The 16731-nt window shown below is 46.1% G+C and overlaps 1 protein-coding gene across 1 annotated transcript in view; it reads left to right on the forward strand.

Annotated features, from left to right (window-relative positions):
- The first annotated feature begins 845 nt into the window (after nt 1-845).
- Nucleotides 846-16731, forward strand: part of LOC309501913 (NACHT, LRR and PYD domains-containing protein 3-like) — a 105753-nt gene continuing 89867 nt past the window's right edge. The window contains exons 1-3 of the mRNA XM_082174178.1: nt 846-1018; nt 15079-15207; nt 15791-15895. Of these exons, the coding sequence (XP_082030304.1) occupies nt 15149-15207; nt 15791-15895 (164 nt within the window). The 5' untranslated portion in view covers nt 846-1018; nt 15079-15148. The remainder of the gene's footprint in view (nt 1019-15078; nt 15208-15790; nt 15896-16731) is intronic.

The raw sequence follows: 16731 nt of genomic DNA on the forward strand, positions 1-16731 counted from the left end.
CGAACCTATTCTCCGAACTCTCTTTGAACTTTTCACACGCAACTGACGTATCAGGTTTCAACGAATCAACGATCAGAGAAAACTGCAGTGAGAACGTTGTAGGCAGATGTTACAGCTGTGTGCCTTAAACTCCTTTCCTGTCATTAATACGCTGTTGTCTAGTCATCAACAGAAAATTAACTGATTGAGAGGGGAGAAACGTGGATTTTGGCGTGACATTTCTTGCGTGTGCGTGAGAGCGTGAGATTGATGCTGAAAGCGTGAGTGTCACGCCAGATGCGTGAGAGTTGGCAACCCTGCATCTCAGAAAGTGCACTATCGCGCTGCGCTGGACTTCCCGTATCAGCTCCGCTTATGAAGCCACAGTCTAATCCTGTTTACATGAAATAAGCCTGCTCCCGAGCAGGTTTAAGCTTGCACACCTGTTGATATGACAGCAAGTCCAGGATGAGCTTTGAAGAACCAAACAATCCAAGATCATGCCAAATCGCCAACAATCAAATCCAGCTAACTGAGTTAGCGACGTACGAAGAACGGGCCCCAGCTCTGTTTGTGAATCATGAATCGTTTGTGTCCTAATACAAAACAAAAGGATTGAATGTATAATAAATGCAAACCTCAGGATGTCAGTCATTTACAATATCCAGCATCTTAGATAATAGTCCAGAAACAGGGGATATAACAGATGCGCTGTTGAAATGTCTATTTAAGAGGTTTTAAACAGAATTTAGAGATATATGTGGTATAATATCCCGCTCCAGTGCAGTAGGTGTCGGTGTGCAACTGTTCAGCTGTTCCAAACCCTCATGTAAAACACACGAAGAAGAGGAAAACGAAAGTAACAACCTCTGATACCTAATCCTGTCGCTCACTGATAACACTCGCGGCCATTTATGTGTTTAATCCACAATCCATCGAGACCAGCAAGAGATTCTGAGAACGACGCGCGCGGACTGACAACAAGCGTTACTGAGTTTAAAATACTTATAAATTCTCTTCTTAGTGGACAAGACTGCAAGTAAGTTTAATACATTCTACATTAAAGTCATCTGTAATTATTAGGAACTTCATATTGTATATTAAGCGTGATTTAAATGTGAAGTTACAGAAGGCTGTTCTTCTGCTACTCCGAACAGACGAAGAATCTGCCAGAAATTACAATCTTTTGTTAAAACACAAAAAGTTTTATTGATAAAGGGTTATTGAAAACAAATGTTTTGAAAGTTTTCTTACATTTTCTCTTCCGTTTTAGGCTGTTGATTTTGTGATGTGAAATCGAAAGTATTTTTGAAGAAGACATTTACAGTAGACAGAGATGAAGCCTAACGTCAATGAACAACAACCTGCTGTTATTAAACTGAATATTTCAGTTCATAGCAGTTATGATTAGTAGTTATACAGTATGTCTATAATAATTCTGGTTTCTTTTACTTAATCAGTTATTTTAGGATCATTTGAAAGTAATGAAATCAACCACCATTGTGAACTTGAAGTAATGATTAAATGACAAACGATTCAACAATTAATAAAGATTGGGTAAATATGATTGTAAAATGATATTATACTGTAATAGAGAATATAACAAATTGGGTTCAGTTTTCCCAGCACAGTGTACATTTCTGTTCCCCAATGAATTCATATTTAGAGTCAGTTAAACTCATTACACAATCTGAAATGATTAAGACCATTCGGTTATTTTACATGGCAATATATTTGTCTGTAACTCACTTTATTTTATACATTGTTTTTGCTGTTGCTGTTGTTGATGATAACTCAGCATTCTTCATTATTGTCTTAAAGGTACAATATGTAAGATTTTTGCATTAAAATATCCCAAATTCTCAAGGCCAGTGTTACATATTTTGTTAAGTTGATTACTTACAATATCCCAAATGTTTCCAACTATTTTTAAATCATGAGAAAATTGCGATTTTAACCAAGGAAACGGGGCGTTAGAGCAGGGGTTCCCAAACTTTTTAGCCCGCGACCCCCATGATAAATGCACTGCTGCCCCGCGACCCCTCACCTCCCCCACCCCAGGGTCCGAAATTAACTTTTTGGCTCACCTGCCACGGGGACTGGTAGATGAAAAAATCCACCAGCCAAGCATATTTTTTACCGGCCAAAATAATAAACAGCCTTTTTTTTGGTCACATATACATTCATTTCAGTACTTTTAATTGAGATAATAAGGTAGGCCTATTATGTTGAATACAAACATAAAAAAATGTCCAGAGCAAAATTTGAAATGTTTAATAAAAAAAATAAAAAAAATGTGAGAAATATATGAAATATTACTATCATTGGGGTGAAATAATTATTTTTTTTGTCAGTTTTGTTACCTGACTCATGTGGAAGGGAAGGCAGAACGTACTCGGTTACTTACTCACTTACTTACGTAACGTCTCGGTTACGTATGTAACCCTCGTTTCCTGAGTAGGGAACGGAGACGTTACGTCGGATGACGACGGGGTTTCGCTTAGAAAGCCTGTCATCTTCGAGTATATAAAACGAGCCAATGGCAATGAAATGCAAAGGTCTGCGGAATTTGCATAGCGTAAGTCCGCCCCACCCTGGGGGTATATAAGTACGCTGGCAACATGCAGATATGTCTTCGCTGAGGAGCCGAGACTGAACTCAGGCGTTCCAGCGGTACAGCGGAAGTGGCAGGGAGACGTAACTCAGGGAACGAGGGTTACATACCGAGACGTTCCCTTTCGTTGTCACTCCGAGTTACGTCGGATGACGACGAATGGGGTTCCCAGTCTAATCACGCCACCTCTCGTCTGTCTTCCAGTGCCCTGCGTAAGTCTGAGCTCCCTGTCGTGAGACTGGCACGGACGAAGGACTCCTACTTAACACAGGAATACCAAGGTACACTGGGAAGCATATCTCAGTGGAAATATGCAATCATGCCCAGCCCGAAGGGGGGGACTATGAATACACATATGACCCCGGGGGGCTGCATATGGAGAATCACTGGGGTGTCCAGCCGCAGGTGGAATATTTCAACCCCAGGGGTGGCAAGGTGGCTTGCCAAGTGAAAGACACATGCTCAGAGAGGCTTACAGTGGAAATACACATGTGGGGGTCACCCAGAGGGGGAACCATGCACATGGAGGCACCTAGCCAAGCGCGAAAGCTGCCGGTGGCATAACTCTGGCGTTGACGTCAACAGTGCTGGAGGAGACTCAGGGCTTATAAGGCTCACCTGAGGAGATATCGCACGTATCCCGTCCGAGGAGAGGAATGGGCACCTGAGCAGAATCTAGTACCGGCTAGTTGAAGCGAGTACATGAGAAGAAACTGGCTCCACTCGGAGATTGTAGAATCTCGCAAATGTGTTAGGTGTCGCCCAGCCTGCAGCTCTGCAGATGTCTGTTAGCGAGGCGCCATGCGCTAGAGCCCAAGAGGATGCCACACTCCCGGGTGGAGTGGGCCCGTCACACCAAGGGGGCATGGTCGACCTTGCTGCTGGTAAGCCAAAGCAGTGGCGTCCACTATCCAGTGAGACAACCTTTGCTTGGAGAGAGCCTTTCCCTTCAGCTTCCCACCATGACAGACAAAGAGCTGGTCTGAGGTCCTGAAACACTGCGTTCTGTCTACGTAAGCACGGAGTGCGCGTACTGGACAGAGCAGTGCCAAGGCTGGGTCTGCCTCCTCCAAGGGCAGCGCTTGCAGGTTCACCACCTGGTCTCGAAAGGGTGTGGTGGGAACCTTGGGCACATATCCAGGCCGGGGACTCAGGATCACGTAAGAGTTAGCCGGTCCGAATTCCAGGCACGCTTCGTCCACCGAGAATGCCTGCAGGTCCCCTACCCTCTTGATAGAGGCCAATGCAACCAGGAGCGCTGTCTTCATTGACAGGAACTTAAGCTCCACTGATTGCAGAGGCTCAAAGGGAGCACTCTGCATGGCAGTTAAAACCACTGAGAGGTCCCAAGAGGGAACGAGAGGAGAGCAAGGAGGATTTAGTCTACTCGCTCCTCTCAGGAACCTGATGATCAGGTCGTGCTTTCCAACGGACTTACCTTCGACTGCGTCGTGATGTGCGGCAATAGCGGCAACATACACTTTCAGGGTGGAGGGAGACAGCCTTCGCTCCAACCCTTCTTGCAGGAAGGAAAGCACGACACTGATCGGGCATTTCGTGGGTTCTTGATGTTTAGAAGAACACCAGTTGACGAAGAGGTTCCACTTCAACGCATAGGCATGTCTAGTGGACAGTGCTCTAGCGGAAGTGATGGTAGCCACCACCGCTGGTGGTAGGGTACTCAAACCTACCTCGTCCCATCCAGGAGCCACACGTGGAGGTTCCAAAGATCGGGACGAGGGTGCCATAGGGTGCCCCGTCCCTGAGAAAGCAGGTCCTTCCTCAGAGGGATTGGCCAGGGAGGTGCTGTCGCGAGGAGTACTAGTTCTGGGAACCAGGTGCGGTTGTGCCAATACGGGGCAACCAAAATGACCTGCTCCTCGTCCTCCCTGATCTTGCGCAAGGTCTGCGCAAGAAGGCTCACTGGGGGAAATGCAGGAGGCCCCGCGGCCAGCTGTGCGCCAGTGCATCCGTGCCGAGCGTGCCCTCACAGGTCGCAGTGGGACGAGTCGTGGGAGGCAAACAGATCTACCTGTGCGTCCCCGAACTGATCCCAAATCAGCTGAACCGACTGGGGATGGAGTCTCCATTCTCCAGGGAGAGGCCGAAGCCGAGACAGCTCGTCGGCCGCACGGTTCAGGTCTCCCGGGATATAAATGGCTCGAAGCGACCTCAGATGCTTCCGACTCCATATGAGGAGGTGGCGGGCGAGTTGTGACATACGGCGGGAGCGTAGACCACCTTGACGGTTGATGTACGCTACTGTCGCGGTATTGTCTGATCGGACTAGTACATGCTGGCCCCTGAGCAACGCACGGAAGAGGTGCAGGGCGAGACGTACAGCCAGCAACTCGAGGCAATTGACATGCCAAAGGCGCTGGGGTCCTGTCCAGGAGCCCGCGGCAGCATGTCCATTGCACATGGCACCCCAGCCCGTGGTGGAGGCATCTGTTGAAACAACAACATGCCTGGAAGCTCGTTCTAAGGGCACTCCGGCCCGAAGAAAACTGAGGTTCGACCACGGGGTGAAGGTCTGACGGCAGGTCGGAATCACTGGGACTCGGAGCGTGCCGTGTTGCCATGCCCACCTCGGGACTCGATCGCGAAGCCAGAGCTGAAGCGGTCTCATTTGAAGCAATCCGAGCGGCGTTACTGCGGCTGCAGATGCCATATGACCCAGGAGCCTCTGAAATAGTTTCAGTGGAACCGCACTCTTGCCCTCGAATTGACGAAGGCAAGTCAGCAGTGACTGCGCGCGCTCACTCGTAAGCTGCGCGCACATGGCGACCGAGTCGATTTCCATACCGAGAAAAGAGATCCTCTGCACGGGGCAGAGTTTGCTCTTCTCCCAGTTGACCCGAAGGCCCAGACGAGCTAGGTGCCGGAGCACTAGGTCCCTGTGTTCGCAAACCTGGTCTCGAGGGCGAGCTAGGATCAGCCAGTCGTCGAGATAGTTCAGGATGCGAACCCCGTGTTCCCCTCTAGGAACAAGGGCTGCCTCGACGACCTTCGTGAAGACGCGAGGAGACAGGGCTAGCCCGAAAGGGAGAACCGCGTACTGGTATGCCTGCCCCTCGAAAGCAAACCGTAGGAACGGTCTGTGTCGAGGAAGAATGGAGACATGGAAGTAGGCGTCCTTCAGGTCGATCGCTGCAAACCAATCCTGCGGCCGCACGCATTCGAAAATGCGTTTGGCTGTGAGCATCTTGAACGGCATCCTGTAAAGGGAGCGGTTCAAGACGCGCAAGTCCAGGACTGGTCGTAACCCACCGGTCTTCTTCGGTACAATGAAGTAGAGGCTGTAGAAGCCGGACTTCATTTCGGCTGGAGGGACAATCTGGATCGCACCCTTCGCCAGTAGGGTGGCGACCTCCACTCTCATGACAGGGGCATTGCCACCAACCATAGTGAAGCGGACTCCCCTGAAGCGGGGAGGAGACTGCGCGAACTGAATCGCGTAGCCGAGCCTGATGGTTCTCGCGACCCAACGGGACAGTCTGGGAAGGCTCAAAAGCTGTACCAGCGGGGTCAAGCGAACCACAGATGTACCCTGGTGGTGCAGCGAAGCGGAATGACCGGCCCGGACGTGGGTGGCATAGCGGCCCGGTGTGGGGGCACGGTCATTAGCCGCGCCCTGCCAGAGGAGGCCAGGGAAGGACCAGCGTACCAAGGGGGCATGCTCTGGCAGGGGTCTGGCGACAGAGGGGGTCGAGAGTGGCGAGGCTCGTGAGCGGCGCGCACTGTCATCCACAGCCTCTTGGGGCTCGGAGGAAGGGGCATCAGTTCTTGAAACAAGAGATTCTCCCCCGGCCCTCCACCGGGGGACGGAGTGGCCCTGCTACCAACTCCTGAGAAGAACTGAGCCCTAACTCCAAGCTGCCCGTCTCGAAAGTGCTGCTTAGCCTGGCGTTTGGCCAGCTAAGGGGCGGAGACGGGCAGTGCCGCCCTCCCGCATCCCCCTCCAGCCCGGGGCCGGTGAAGGCTCGAGGGGAGGAGCCGCAGGGAGGCGGCCTCGGCGGGAAGCAGACTAAGGAGACCGCACGGACGGATGACCATTGGTGCAGAAGGCCTCAGTCCACTTCAGGGGAGGGTCGAAGACTGTTGGGCGCAGTCCTCAACCACACCGCCGAGCAAGCCACCCGTCTCGAGAGTGCTGCTTAGCCTGGCGTTTGGCCGGCTAAGGCAAGGCAAGGCAAGGCAAGTTTATTTATATAGCACATTTCATACACAATGGCAATTCAAAGTGCTTTACATAGAAGAAATTAAAATAATAAAAAGAAATAAGAATAATTAAAACAGTTTAGAAAAATAAAATGAAATACAGTACAGTACAGTCGGACGAACAGTGGCACAGTGCTCATTCAGTAAATGCATAGCTAAACAAAAGTGTTTTGAGTCTGGATTTGAATGTGACCACTGTAGGAGCACATCTGATCTCTTCTGGGAGCTGGTTCCAGCTGCGGCTGGCATAATAGCTAAAAGCAGACTCACCATGCTTAGAGTGAACCCTTGGTATTTCTAGCTGATATGATCCTAATGATCTGAGTGATCTGTTGGGTTTATATTCAGTGAGCATATCTGCAATGTATTGAGGTCCTAGGCCATTGAATGATTTATATACCAGTAATAATACTTTGAAATCAATCCTAAATCTAACTGGGAGCCAGTGTAAAGACCTGAGGACTGGTGTGATATGTTCATATTTTCTGGTTATGCTCAGAATCCTGGCGGCAGCGTTCTGTATGAGCTGCAACTGTCTTATGGTCTTTTTGGGAAGGCCAGTGAGGAGTCCATTACAATAATCCACCCTGCTGGTGATGAAAGCATGCACAAGTTTCTCTAAGTCTTGTCTGGAAACAAAGCATCTAATTATTGCAATATTTTTTAGATGATAGTATGCTGATTTAGTTATTGCTTTGACATGACTACTAAAACTAAGGTCTGACTCTAGTGTCACACCAAGATTCCTGACTTGATTTTTAGTTGTTTGACCCCTGGAGTGAAGGTATGCGTTCACCTTGAGAACTTCATCTTTGTTTCCAAACGCAATGACTTCAGTTTTATCTTTGTTTAACTGGAGAAAGTTTTGGCACATCCAACTGTTGACTTCATCAATGCATTGGCACAGGGAGTCAATTGGGCTGTAATCGTTAGGCGATAGGGCTAAGTACAGCTGTGTGTCGTCTGCATAGCTGTGGTAAGCAATTTGGTTGTTTCTCATTATTTGGCTCATTGGGAGCATATACAGGTTGAACAGGAGTGGCGCAAGAATTGAGCCTTGAGGGACTCCGCATGTCATGGATGTCCACTCAGACTTATGGTCTCCTATACTCACATAATAACCTCTCCCATCTAAGTATGACCTGAACCATTTTAGGACTATCCCAGAAAGCCCCACCCAGTTTTCCAGCCTGTCAAGAAGTATGTTATGATCGACAGTGTCAAATGCAGCACTGAGGTCGAGTAGTACCAGCACTGATAATTTGCCTGAATCAGTATTTAAGCGAATATCGTTTATTATCTTTATGAGCGCTGTCTCTGTTCTGTGATGCGGTCGGAAACCAGATTGAAAATTGTCAAAGTATCCATTCGAGCTTAAGAATTTGTTCAGCTGATTGAAGATAACTTTTTCTATGATCTTGCCTATGAAAGGAAGATTTGAGATCGGTCTATATATGCTTAATATGGTCTTATCCAGATTGTTCTTTTTCAGGAGGGGCTTGACAACTGCAGTTTTCAGGGAGTTTGGAAAACTCCCAGAGAGAAGTGAGGCATTTACCACTTCTAGAAGATCTGCTTCTAAACTGTTTAACACACTTTTGAAAAAAGATGTGGGAAGTGTGTCAAGAGTGCATGTTGATGTTTTAAGGTGCTGTACGGTTTCTACCAAAATTGTGCCATCAATTTGATTGAAATCAGACAAAGTTACTACTTTTTCAGGTGGTCTGATCTGTCTGACCCCAGCGCAACTCAATGATGTGCTGATCACCTGTCTGATATTATTGATTTTGTCAGAGAAGAAAGATGCAAACTCACTGCACTTGCTGTTTGAGAGCATTTCACTGGGAATCTGGCTTGGGGGGTTTGTCAGTCTCTCTACAGTAGCAAAAAGAGTGCGTGTGTTGTTTAAATTGCAGTTTATAATATTTGAGAAGAAAGTCTGTCTAGCTTTGCCTAGTTCCATATTGAAAGCATGAAGGCTGTCTTTGTAGATGTTATAATGGACTACAAGCTTTGTCTTCCGCCACATGCGCTCTGCTTTTCTGCATTGTCTTTTCATATTTTGCACTGCTGTTGAGTTTCTCCAAGGTGCTTTTTGTCTGCCACTCTTCTTCCTGACTTTCACAGGAGCAATATCATCAATTGCACTTTTAACTTTTGAGTTAAAAGAATCAAGGAGAAAATCAACAGAGTCAGCAGATATGCTTGGTGTTAAGGATATAGCCTTCATAAATAGTACACTAGTGTTCTCATTTAAGCATCTCTTCTTGACAGACACAGATCTAGCTTCAGTGGCAGGAGAGATCAATATATCAAAGAAAATACAGAAATGATCAGACAGTGCTACATCCTTAATAACAATCGATGAAATGTTTAGACCCTTACTGATAAGTAAATCTAGAGTGTGTCCATGATTGTGTGTGGGTCCATGTACATGCTGAGTCAGATCAAAAGTTTTTAAAACAGTTTTGATTTCTTTTGCCATATTGTTTTCTGCATTATCTATGTGAATGTTAAAATCTCCAGCAATGGCAAAACAGTCAAGCTCTGAGGTAATTGTTGATAACAGTTCTGTAAATTCCTCAGCAAAGGCTGGAGAGTATTTTGGAGGCCTGTAAATAATGATGAGTAAAATGCGTGGAGCACCTTTTAATACAATACCCAGATATTCGAAAGACGTGTAGTTCCCAAATGATATTTGCTTACATTGATAGATATCTTTAAAAAGAGCAGCTAGACCCCCACCTCTCTTAACAGCTCTGCAGACACTCATAAAAGTAAAGTTAGGAGGGGCTGTTTCATTTAGGATTGTTGCACTGCAGCTGTCTTCTAGCCAGGTTTCATTTAGAAGCATAAAATCCAGGTTGTTTGTGGTTATTAAGTCATTGACTAGAAGTGATTTATTTTTAAGTGAGCGGATGTTTAAAATTGCTAACTTAACAGTCTTACTTTTTTTCCCTACACCAATCTTAGTTAGACGTGCAATAGGCACCAGATTAGTTGAGTTTGCTGTACGGCTATTGAAGGCCTTTGACTTTCTATCTTGTAATAGAACAGCAATAGAGAAAGATACAGGCACACTGGGTTCCCGCTTGTTCTGTAAACATTTGAGAAAGTTACTGTTATCAAAGCGGGGACCCGACACACATCACTGAGAGCTGGTATCAGTTGTTTTTGGTTCACCTCGAGCAGATGGAGGAGGGTGTGGGCCCTGGCGTTGTGGCAGAGGCCGAAGAGCTCTCACAGAGGCAGGGGGAGGGTGAGCTGGGCCTGCAGGCTTTGGTGGTAGCGGTGCCCGACGTTTTTTGGTTGATATCTGGGGGCTTGCAGCAAAAGAGTGTGATAGTCTGGTTCCAGCATGCACCAGTTCTTCCATTTTCTGTGAGAAGCACAGAAGTGGAGTTGCTGGCGAGAGGGAAAAAGTGTCTGGTGAAAGGGGCTGTTGCTCTGGTGTTATAGGAGGCTGTGATATGCTGTCCTGGCTTCCCTGGCTGTTTTCCAGGAAGTCGTCCTTGGGTGCTGAATCTTGGAGCAGTTCTGATGTGTCTGTCTGTGATGAGCTCTGTGGGCAGGGCTCAGCTGAGATGGTGTCCGTGAGCAGAGGTTGTTGTGGCTCAGTGGTGTTATCATTGTCCTTGTGTGATATGTCCATTCTGAAGTGAAGTCCTGTGGTCATTCATACTGTGTCCAGGTGTGTGTGTGCCGTTCTGATTGAGTGGATTGGCACACACTGCAGAAGGATGATTGAGGGAGAAGTAGATATTGTCCTTTAACACTCTTGAGCCAAGTTTGTTTGGGTGATGGCCATCCCGATGAAATAGTTGTCTCTGACTCCAGAAGAGATTGAAGTTGTCAATGAAGTTTACTCCTTTTATATTGCAGGTTTTTTGCAGCCATGTATTAATCCCAAGCAACCGTGAAAACCTGTTTGTCCCTCTTGCTGGGAGTGGTCCACTGATGAATGTCTGAACTTTCAGTTTTTTAAGTGTTTCAAAAAGTTCATTGAAATCCTTCTTAAGGAGTTCTGACTGCTCTTTATGAATGTCATTCTTCCCCACATGAATGATGAGTCGATTTGCAGTCTTATGTTTCATTAGAATGTTCTGAAGTTCCCTGTTTATATCAGAAGTTGTTGCTTGTGGAAGGCAGCATGTAGTTGTATCCCTGCTGCTAATGTTTCTGATTATGGAGTCCCCCACTATCAGAGTCCTGGGCTCGGCTGCGCTCTGAGCTGAGTGCCGCTGTCTGCTCGACCTTGAGCGCCAGTTAGCATCAGTGTTAGCTACTGGCTGATACAGTCTGTGTTCGATCACATTCATCACGTTTGGGGGTTCCTCATTTACATTCATTAGTACTTCAAATCTGTTCTCAAGATGTATAGGTGTTGGTAGGAGACCAGTGTTTGCAATCTTTGTCAGAGCTGTATCTGGGGTAGAGGATGCTACTGTGGTAATATGTGAGGCTCGTGACAATCTGATGTCTCGAGTGCCTTTGGGTCTCGCTCCCTGTTTGTGCCATCGATTTGTAAGTCGATCGGCTTGTTTCTCTACCTGTCGAGGAGCACTAGTTTCATGGGACTCACCGGCTATATGCTGAGGGCGTCCATGACGAAGCTCTGTTGTGTGTTCCGTCTGGTTTGGTGGTCCCGTAAATAACTTTGTTTCAAGAACTGCAATCCTTTGTAAAAGTCTGTGGCAGTTAGTGCAGCAAGTAGATTCCAGAAGAGGCATTTTCTCTCTTATCCTTGTAGGCAGATGTGTTTTCCTTTCCCCGGAATGTAAGCTGGTCGGGTAGAAGAATTCTGCGTTTTTGTAGTAATCCAAACTTTGTCGTTTGAGCACTGTGCTGATTTGCTGAAGTTAAAATTAGGTGATAAAAGGAGCTAAAATTATAAAAGTATAGAAGATAAAATATCAAAGCGATAGAGCAAAGCGCGGAGCAGTAAGCAAGAGCGTCCGAACAGTAGCTGAGCAGGAAGCAGTAAGTGGCTAAGGGGCGGAGACGGGCGGTGCTGCCCTCCTGCAACCCTCTCCTGCTCTGGGCCAGTGAAGGCTCGAGGGGAGGGGCCGCAGGGAGGCGGCCTCGGCGGGAAGCAGACTAAGGAGACCGCACGGACGGATGACCGTCGGTGCAGAAGGCCTCAGTCTGCTTCTGGCCGAGGAGCCCAGCCTGGGACATGGGGGAGCTGAGAAAATGAATTCTCAGATCCCTCACATCAACCTGGCTGAGCCCATTCCTGGACCACAGCTGTGGACATCACCTGGCCCAGGGATCACGCAGGTACCGATGTCGCCCGTAGAGCGAGGTCAGTAGTGTGCGTGGCGGATCGACCAGCCCAGACATGGGAGGCATAGCGTCCCTGCGTGGGGGTGTGGTCGAGTTTCCGTGTTCTGTCAGTGTTGGACAGGGAGCATGGCCATCAGCCATGGGAGGATGGCCAAGCATGGCCATCAGCTCCGGATCTGACTCGACTAACGCTGACACTCCAGAGGGAGGAAACGCAGTCGAATCCTCATTTCCAGAGGAATCAAGCCCGCTTGTGATGCTGTGAGTGACATGAAACCACCTGCTGTAGCCCCGAATGAAAACACTGGGTCCCCGAGAGGAACCAGGCACACACGGAAGCCCCACGGTTTGCGATGTGGAGGGGGGCGTGGCCCGAGGAATGCTCGTCGGTATTATGCCACACTGTAACCCTCAGATCACCCTGGCCACCAGCCAAAGTATCCCCTCTCGAGGAAGAGATAGATTGGGGTGTGGCAGAGGGGACTCTACCCACACGGAGATCATTGAGTCTCGATCTATAAACATCGCGATGGTCATGTTCCCGCAAAGAAAACATGACTCATCCACGAGCGCTGCCGAGCGTGAATAAGCCCAACACGCGAAACAGCGCTCGTGACCGTTAGGCAGATGAATCACGCGCCCACATCCAGTAAATACACGGGCGAACCGTCTTGAAAAAGACGTGCCGCGTGCAGCTCTTTTAGAGAGAGGAAAAGCTCAGCAGAGTGCTGAAGCGCCCAGGGAGAAACACACACACTGTCGGCAGATCACTGCACAGTTCAGCAGCAGGCAATGCGATCTCGCTGGAACACGCCGTCACACCAACACACTGAAGAGCCGCTCGTCTCGTAGAGTGAAGATGATACAGAATGGCTTGTAGGAGTGAAGAAAACTCTTGGCTCCGAAGCGAAAACATATCTGCATGTTGCCAGCGTACTTCCTTATATACCCCCAGGGTGGGGCGGACTTACGCTATGCAAATTCCGCAGACCCGTGGCATTTCATTGCCATTGGCTCGTTTTATATACTCGAAGATGACAGGCTTTCTAAGCGAAACCCCATTCGTCGTCATCCGACGTAACTCGGAGTGACTACGAAAGGGAACCTCGGTTCCCTGAGAGATAAGGGAACGAGTATTGCGTTGCAAACGCTATGGGAAAACTCCTTTTCTCGAGAAAAGAACGGCCATGGTGTGTAAAGCAGAAGCAGCCTGGCCAGCGGCGGAGTATGCACGATCCGCGAGTGCTGAAGACGTTCTTCACGGCTTAGATGGGTGCGCAGCCTTTGCTCTCCAACTGCCAGCAGGATACAAATGGGCGGCGACCGCTTCTTCCAGTGGCGGGAGCTTTTTCCTCAGCGCCGTCAACAGATAGAGCGTTAACTGTACGTACACACAGCCGCCGACTTGAGCTGCAAAGAAGCTCTGGCCGTCCTGTCAAGGACGCTTGTCAAAAAGTACGGGGAAGCTTGACCGCTCTGAATAGTGAGGGGGCGCTCTCTCTCCCTCTCTCTCTCTGCTCGTTCTTAGAGGCAGAAGAGCGCGAGCGCGCTGAAAATGTCATATTTTGGTATGAACATTCACCAGCCAGTGTGGCGGATAGCCTTTTGAGATTTACTCGCCAAACAGAAAATGTACCCGGTGTGATCGTACGTGCGAAAATGGTTAAATTAATTGCAACAAAAATATATAGGGCCTATATATTTTTTCCACTTTTTTTTATAGAAATCATCTCGCGACCCCTGGACCGGGGTCCCGCGACCCACTTTGGGAACCACTGCGTTAGAGCAGGGGGGAGCAGGGAGTCGCCAGTCAATTGCGTCATATCCGCGTACCCTCGGTTTCCGCTCGTACTGCGTGGAGTCCTGGACAAATGCGGAAGTTGTAGTTGTAGCGTCTATCAAGCAACAAACGTTAGCTTGTTTCGTGCAGTCGTTATGGAACACAATTATTCTTTACCGATTGCAGCTGGTTCTGTCGACAAAGCATGCTTAATTTGATATTTTCCAAATGTAGCATTCGGTAATAGTTATGTTTATGTAAGGAAAGTTTGGTTTGTGTTTGTGTTTAGTTTATTGACATTGTTTATCACGTCTGGTGTTTATGGCCATGTAAATTAATATAGCATGTGTTATACATAAAGATTAATCAGTATTTTGGCAAATGATGTGGGTATGTTCGAATGTACTTTTACAACAATTGTTTAGAACACGTAAAACTGCGCAGCGTTATCACAACAATGAATTCGACAAATACAGTAACATCTATGATAACCAATTTAGTATTAAACCTTACTTTTCTTGCTGTTAATTCATTTTAATGAAATAAAAGTGTGATAAGGTTCAAGAGTCAGGAAGGAAGAAGACAGGGGTCGGCGTGACTGGGACTCGTACTTTATTAAAATAATACAAAACAAACAAAAGTCGCGCACAACGCGCATTCACCGTGGCAACCGCGACGGCACAAAACAGTTCAAAAATGAGAGCTCGGATCCACCGGTTTTCTTTCTCTGCATCCAATTTTCTCTCCAGTCTCTCATACAAGTTTTCTCTCTCTCTCTCTCTCTCTCTCTCTCTCTCTCTCTCTCTCTCTGCCAATAATACTGCAATAAGACACAGGTGTTCATCATTTGCACTTGACCTACTTACTCTAAGCTCGTCTCGTTTCTCTCTCTCTCCCGTTACAGACCGCGCTGAACCACGCCCCCCTCGCCACAAAAAGCATGTCATTAAACGCAACATTTATAAAAATAGAACTTAGCCTCATCCATGAACATGATTTTTCGATTCCCGTCTGACTGATTTACATCCACGGTGGAGTTGAAAACAACAGTTCCCATCATTCCACGCTCCTTCACATCGTCATCAAGCTACGCCGTTGTTGTTGTTTGGAATGTTGCGCCCTCTAGCGGCAGAAAATGTTGCATATTGTACCTTTAAATAAGATGTTCTTCATCTGTGTAAAATGGTGTCATTTCCAGGTGATGCTGAAGGATTGAGTGTTTTCAGAAACCAGTGTTGATCAGTTTTCAGTGTCAGTTTAGCTGCAGTATGTCAGAGGAAAGAGGAAAGGACTCTCTCTCTCAGATGAGTCTCTCAGAGAAACACAGGTAAGACTGTGTCTGTTTTCACACTATTAGAAACTCAACTGGAGCTTGTGTTTTCCTATCAATAACACAACTTTAAGCATTGTTCTATATTTGCAAATGCTTTGCACAACTTCACTTTTAAACTTCTTAAATTAACACTGACATTGTCTATAAAGCCCTGTTTGCTCTATAGAAAATACCACAGTTAATAATTTGTTAATAACCTTCTAGACGCTGAATTAATCCAAATAAATTACTTTAGTTTTTAGATCATAAAATTATTGATAGACATTAGAAAACAACTATACACTTAACAACTATCACACAGACATTTCTGCTCTCTTTTCTGTCAATAAACAAAAACTTGACATGTTCTCTTAAATTATAATTCTCAACATATTTAATCTCACTCATGTATATTAAAGAAATTGTTAAACTAATGTGAGGCAGTAAATAAAATGATCATTAACTGTAAAACTGTTGATGGTGTGAGTGTGTGTATTTCTGTGGAGGATTAGATAAAGACACAGATGTGTTTCATACACAGTTTATCCTCCTTTACTAAAGTGTTTTCTCTCTCTCTCTCTGTTCTTTGTGTCATCAGTGTAAGATCAGGCTCACGTGTGTCCAGCTCTGTGTCTCTGAAGAGTGACTGGTCTAAAGAAGATCCACCAAACTTCGGTGAGAAAACACCATCATCTAATAAAAGGTATTTTGTGTTACTAATTTTTTGTCACACATTTTTTTTGTTTTTTTGTTTTGTTTATTTGACAGGGACAAATGCATAGAACATTGCTTTATAAAAAATACAAAGTAGATGCCATGCATACAGGTTTATAGCCATGACTAATTTGCAACCCCTGTCCCTGGTTAGACTTGTAAAATTAAAACAGAAATTACAGAGTATTGAATAAAAAAATTATATCTATTAAAATACATACAATAAATACATCCCATACATGAAATAAGATATGGGCTTAAATCGATGTAGAAATCATTATAAAACAGAATCTAGACACATTTAACAATACAAAAACACAAAAGTATGCATATGTCTGTGCATGCTAACATATGCAACTTTATGTTTGTATGCATTGTGTTGTATCCTGCACAGTCAGTGTTCACAGAGTTGTTTCAGTTTCAGCCATTCCTTTAAATGTGTATTAAAAACCTTGAGTTCTGTCAGTGTTTTCATTTCTGATGGTAAGGCGTTCCACAATTTTATGCCTCTTACTGAAAATGATGTCTGACCAAATGTTGTTCTACGTTTTGCGGCTATACAGTTTCCACTTACTGTGCCTCTAGTTCTTATTCCACTCTTTTGTTTCGCTACTAGTTGACAGAATGTTTCTGGTGCAAGGTTGTTCACACACTTAAAGGTAGGGTAGGTAATCATTTTTCTAAAAAAAAAACATTCCAAATTTGTTTAAACTGTCTTTATATACCAATACATAATTAAAATGTAAGTACTCTGAAAAAGAAAATTTAAAAATCGAGTGACTGTAGACCTTTTAATCTGCAATAAACACAGCTCATTATTTCCAT

This window comes from Leuciscus leuciscus (assembly GCF_965113295.1).
Source record: "Leuciscus leuciscus genome assembly, chromosome: 6".
Lineage (NCBI taxonomy): Eukaryota > Metazoa > Chordata > Actinopteri > Cypriniformes > Leuciscidae > Leuciscus > Leuciscus leuciscus.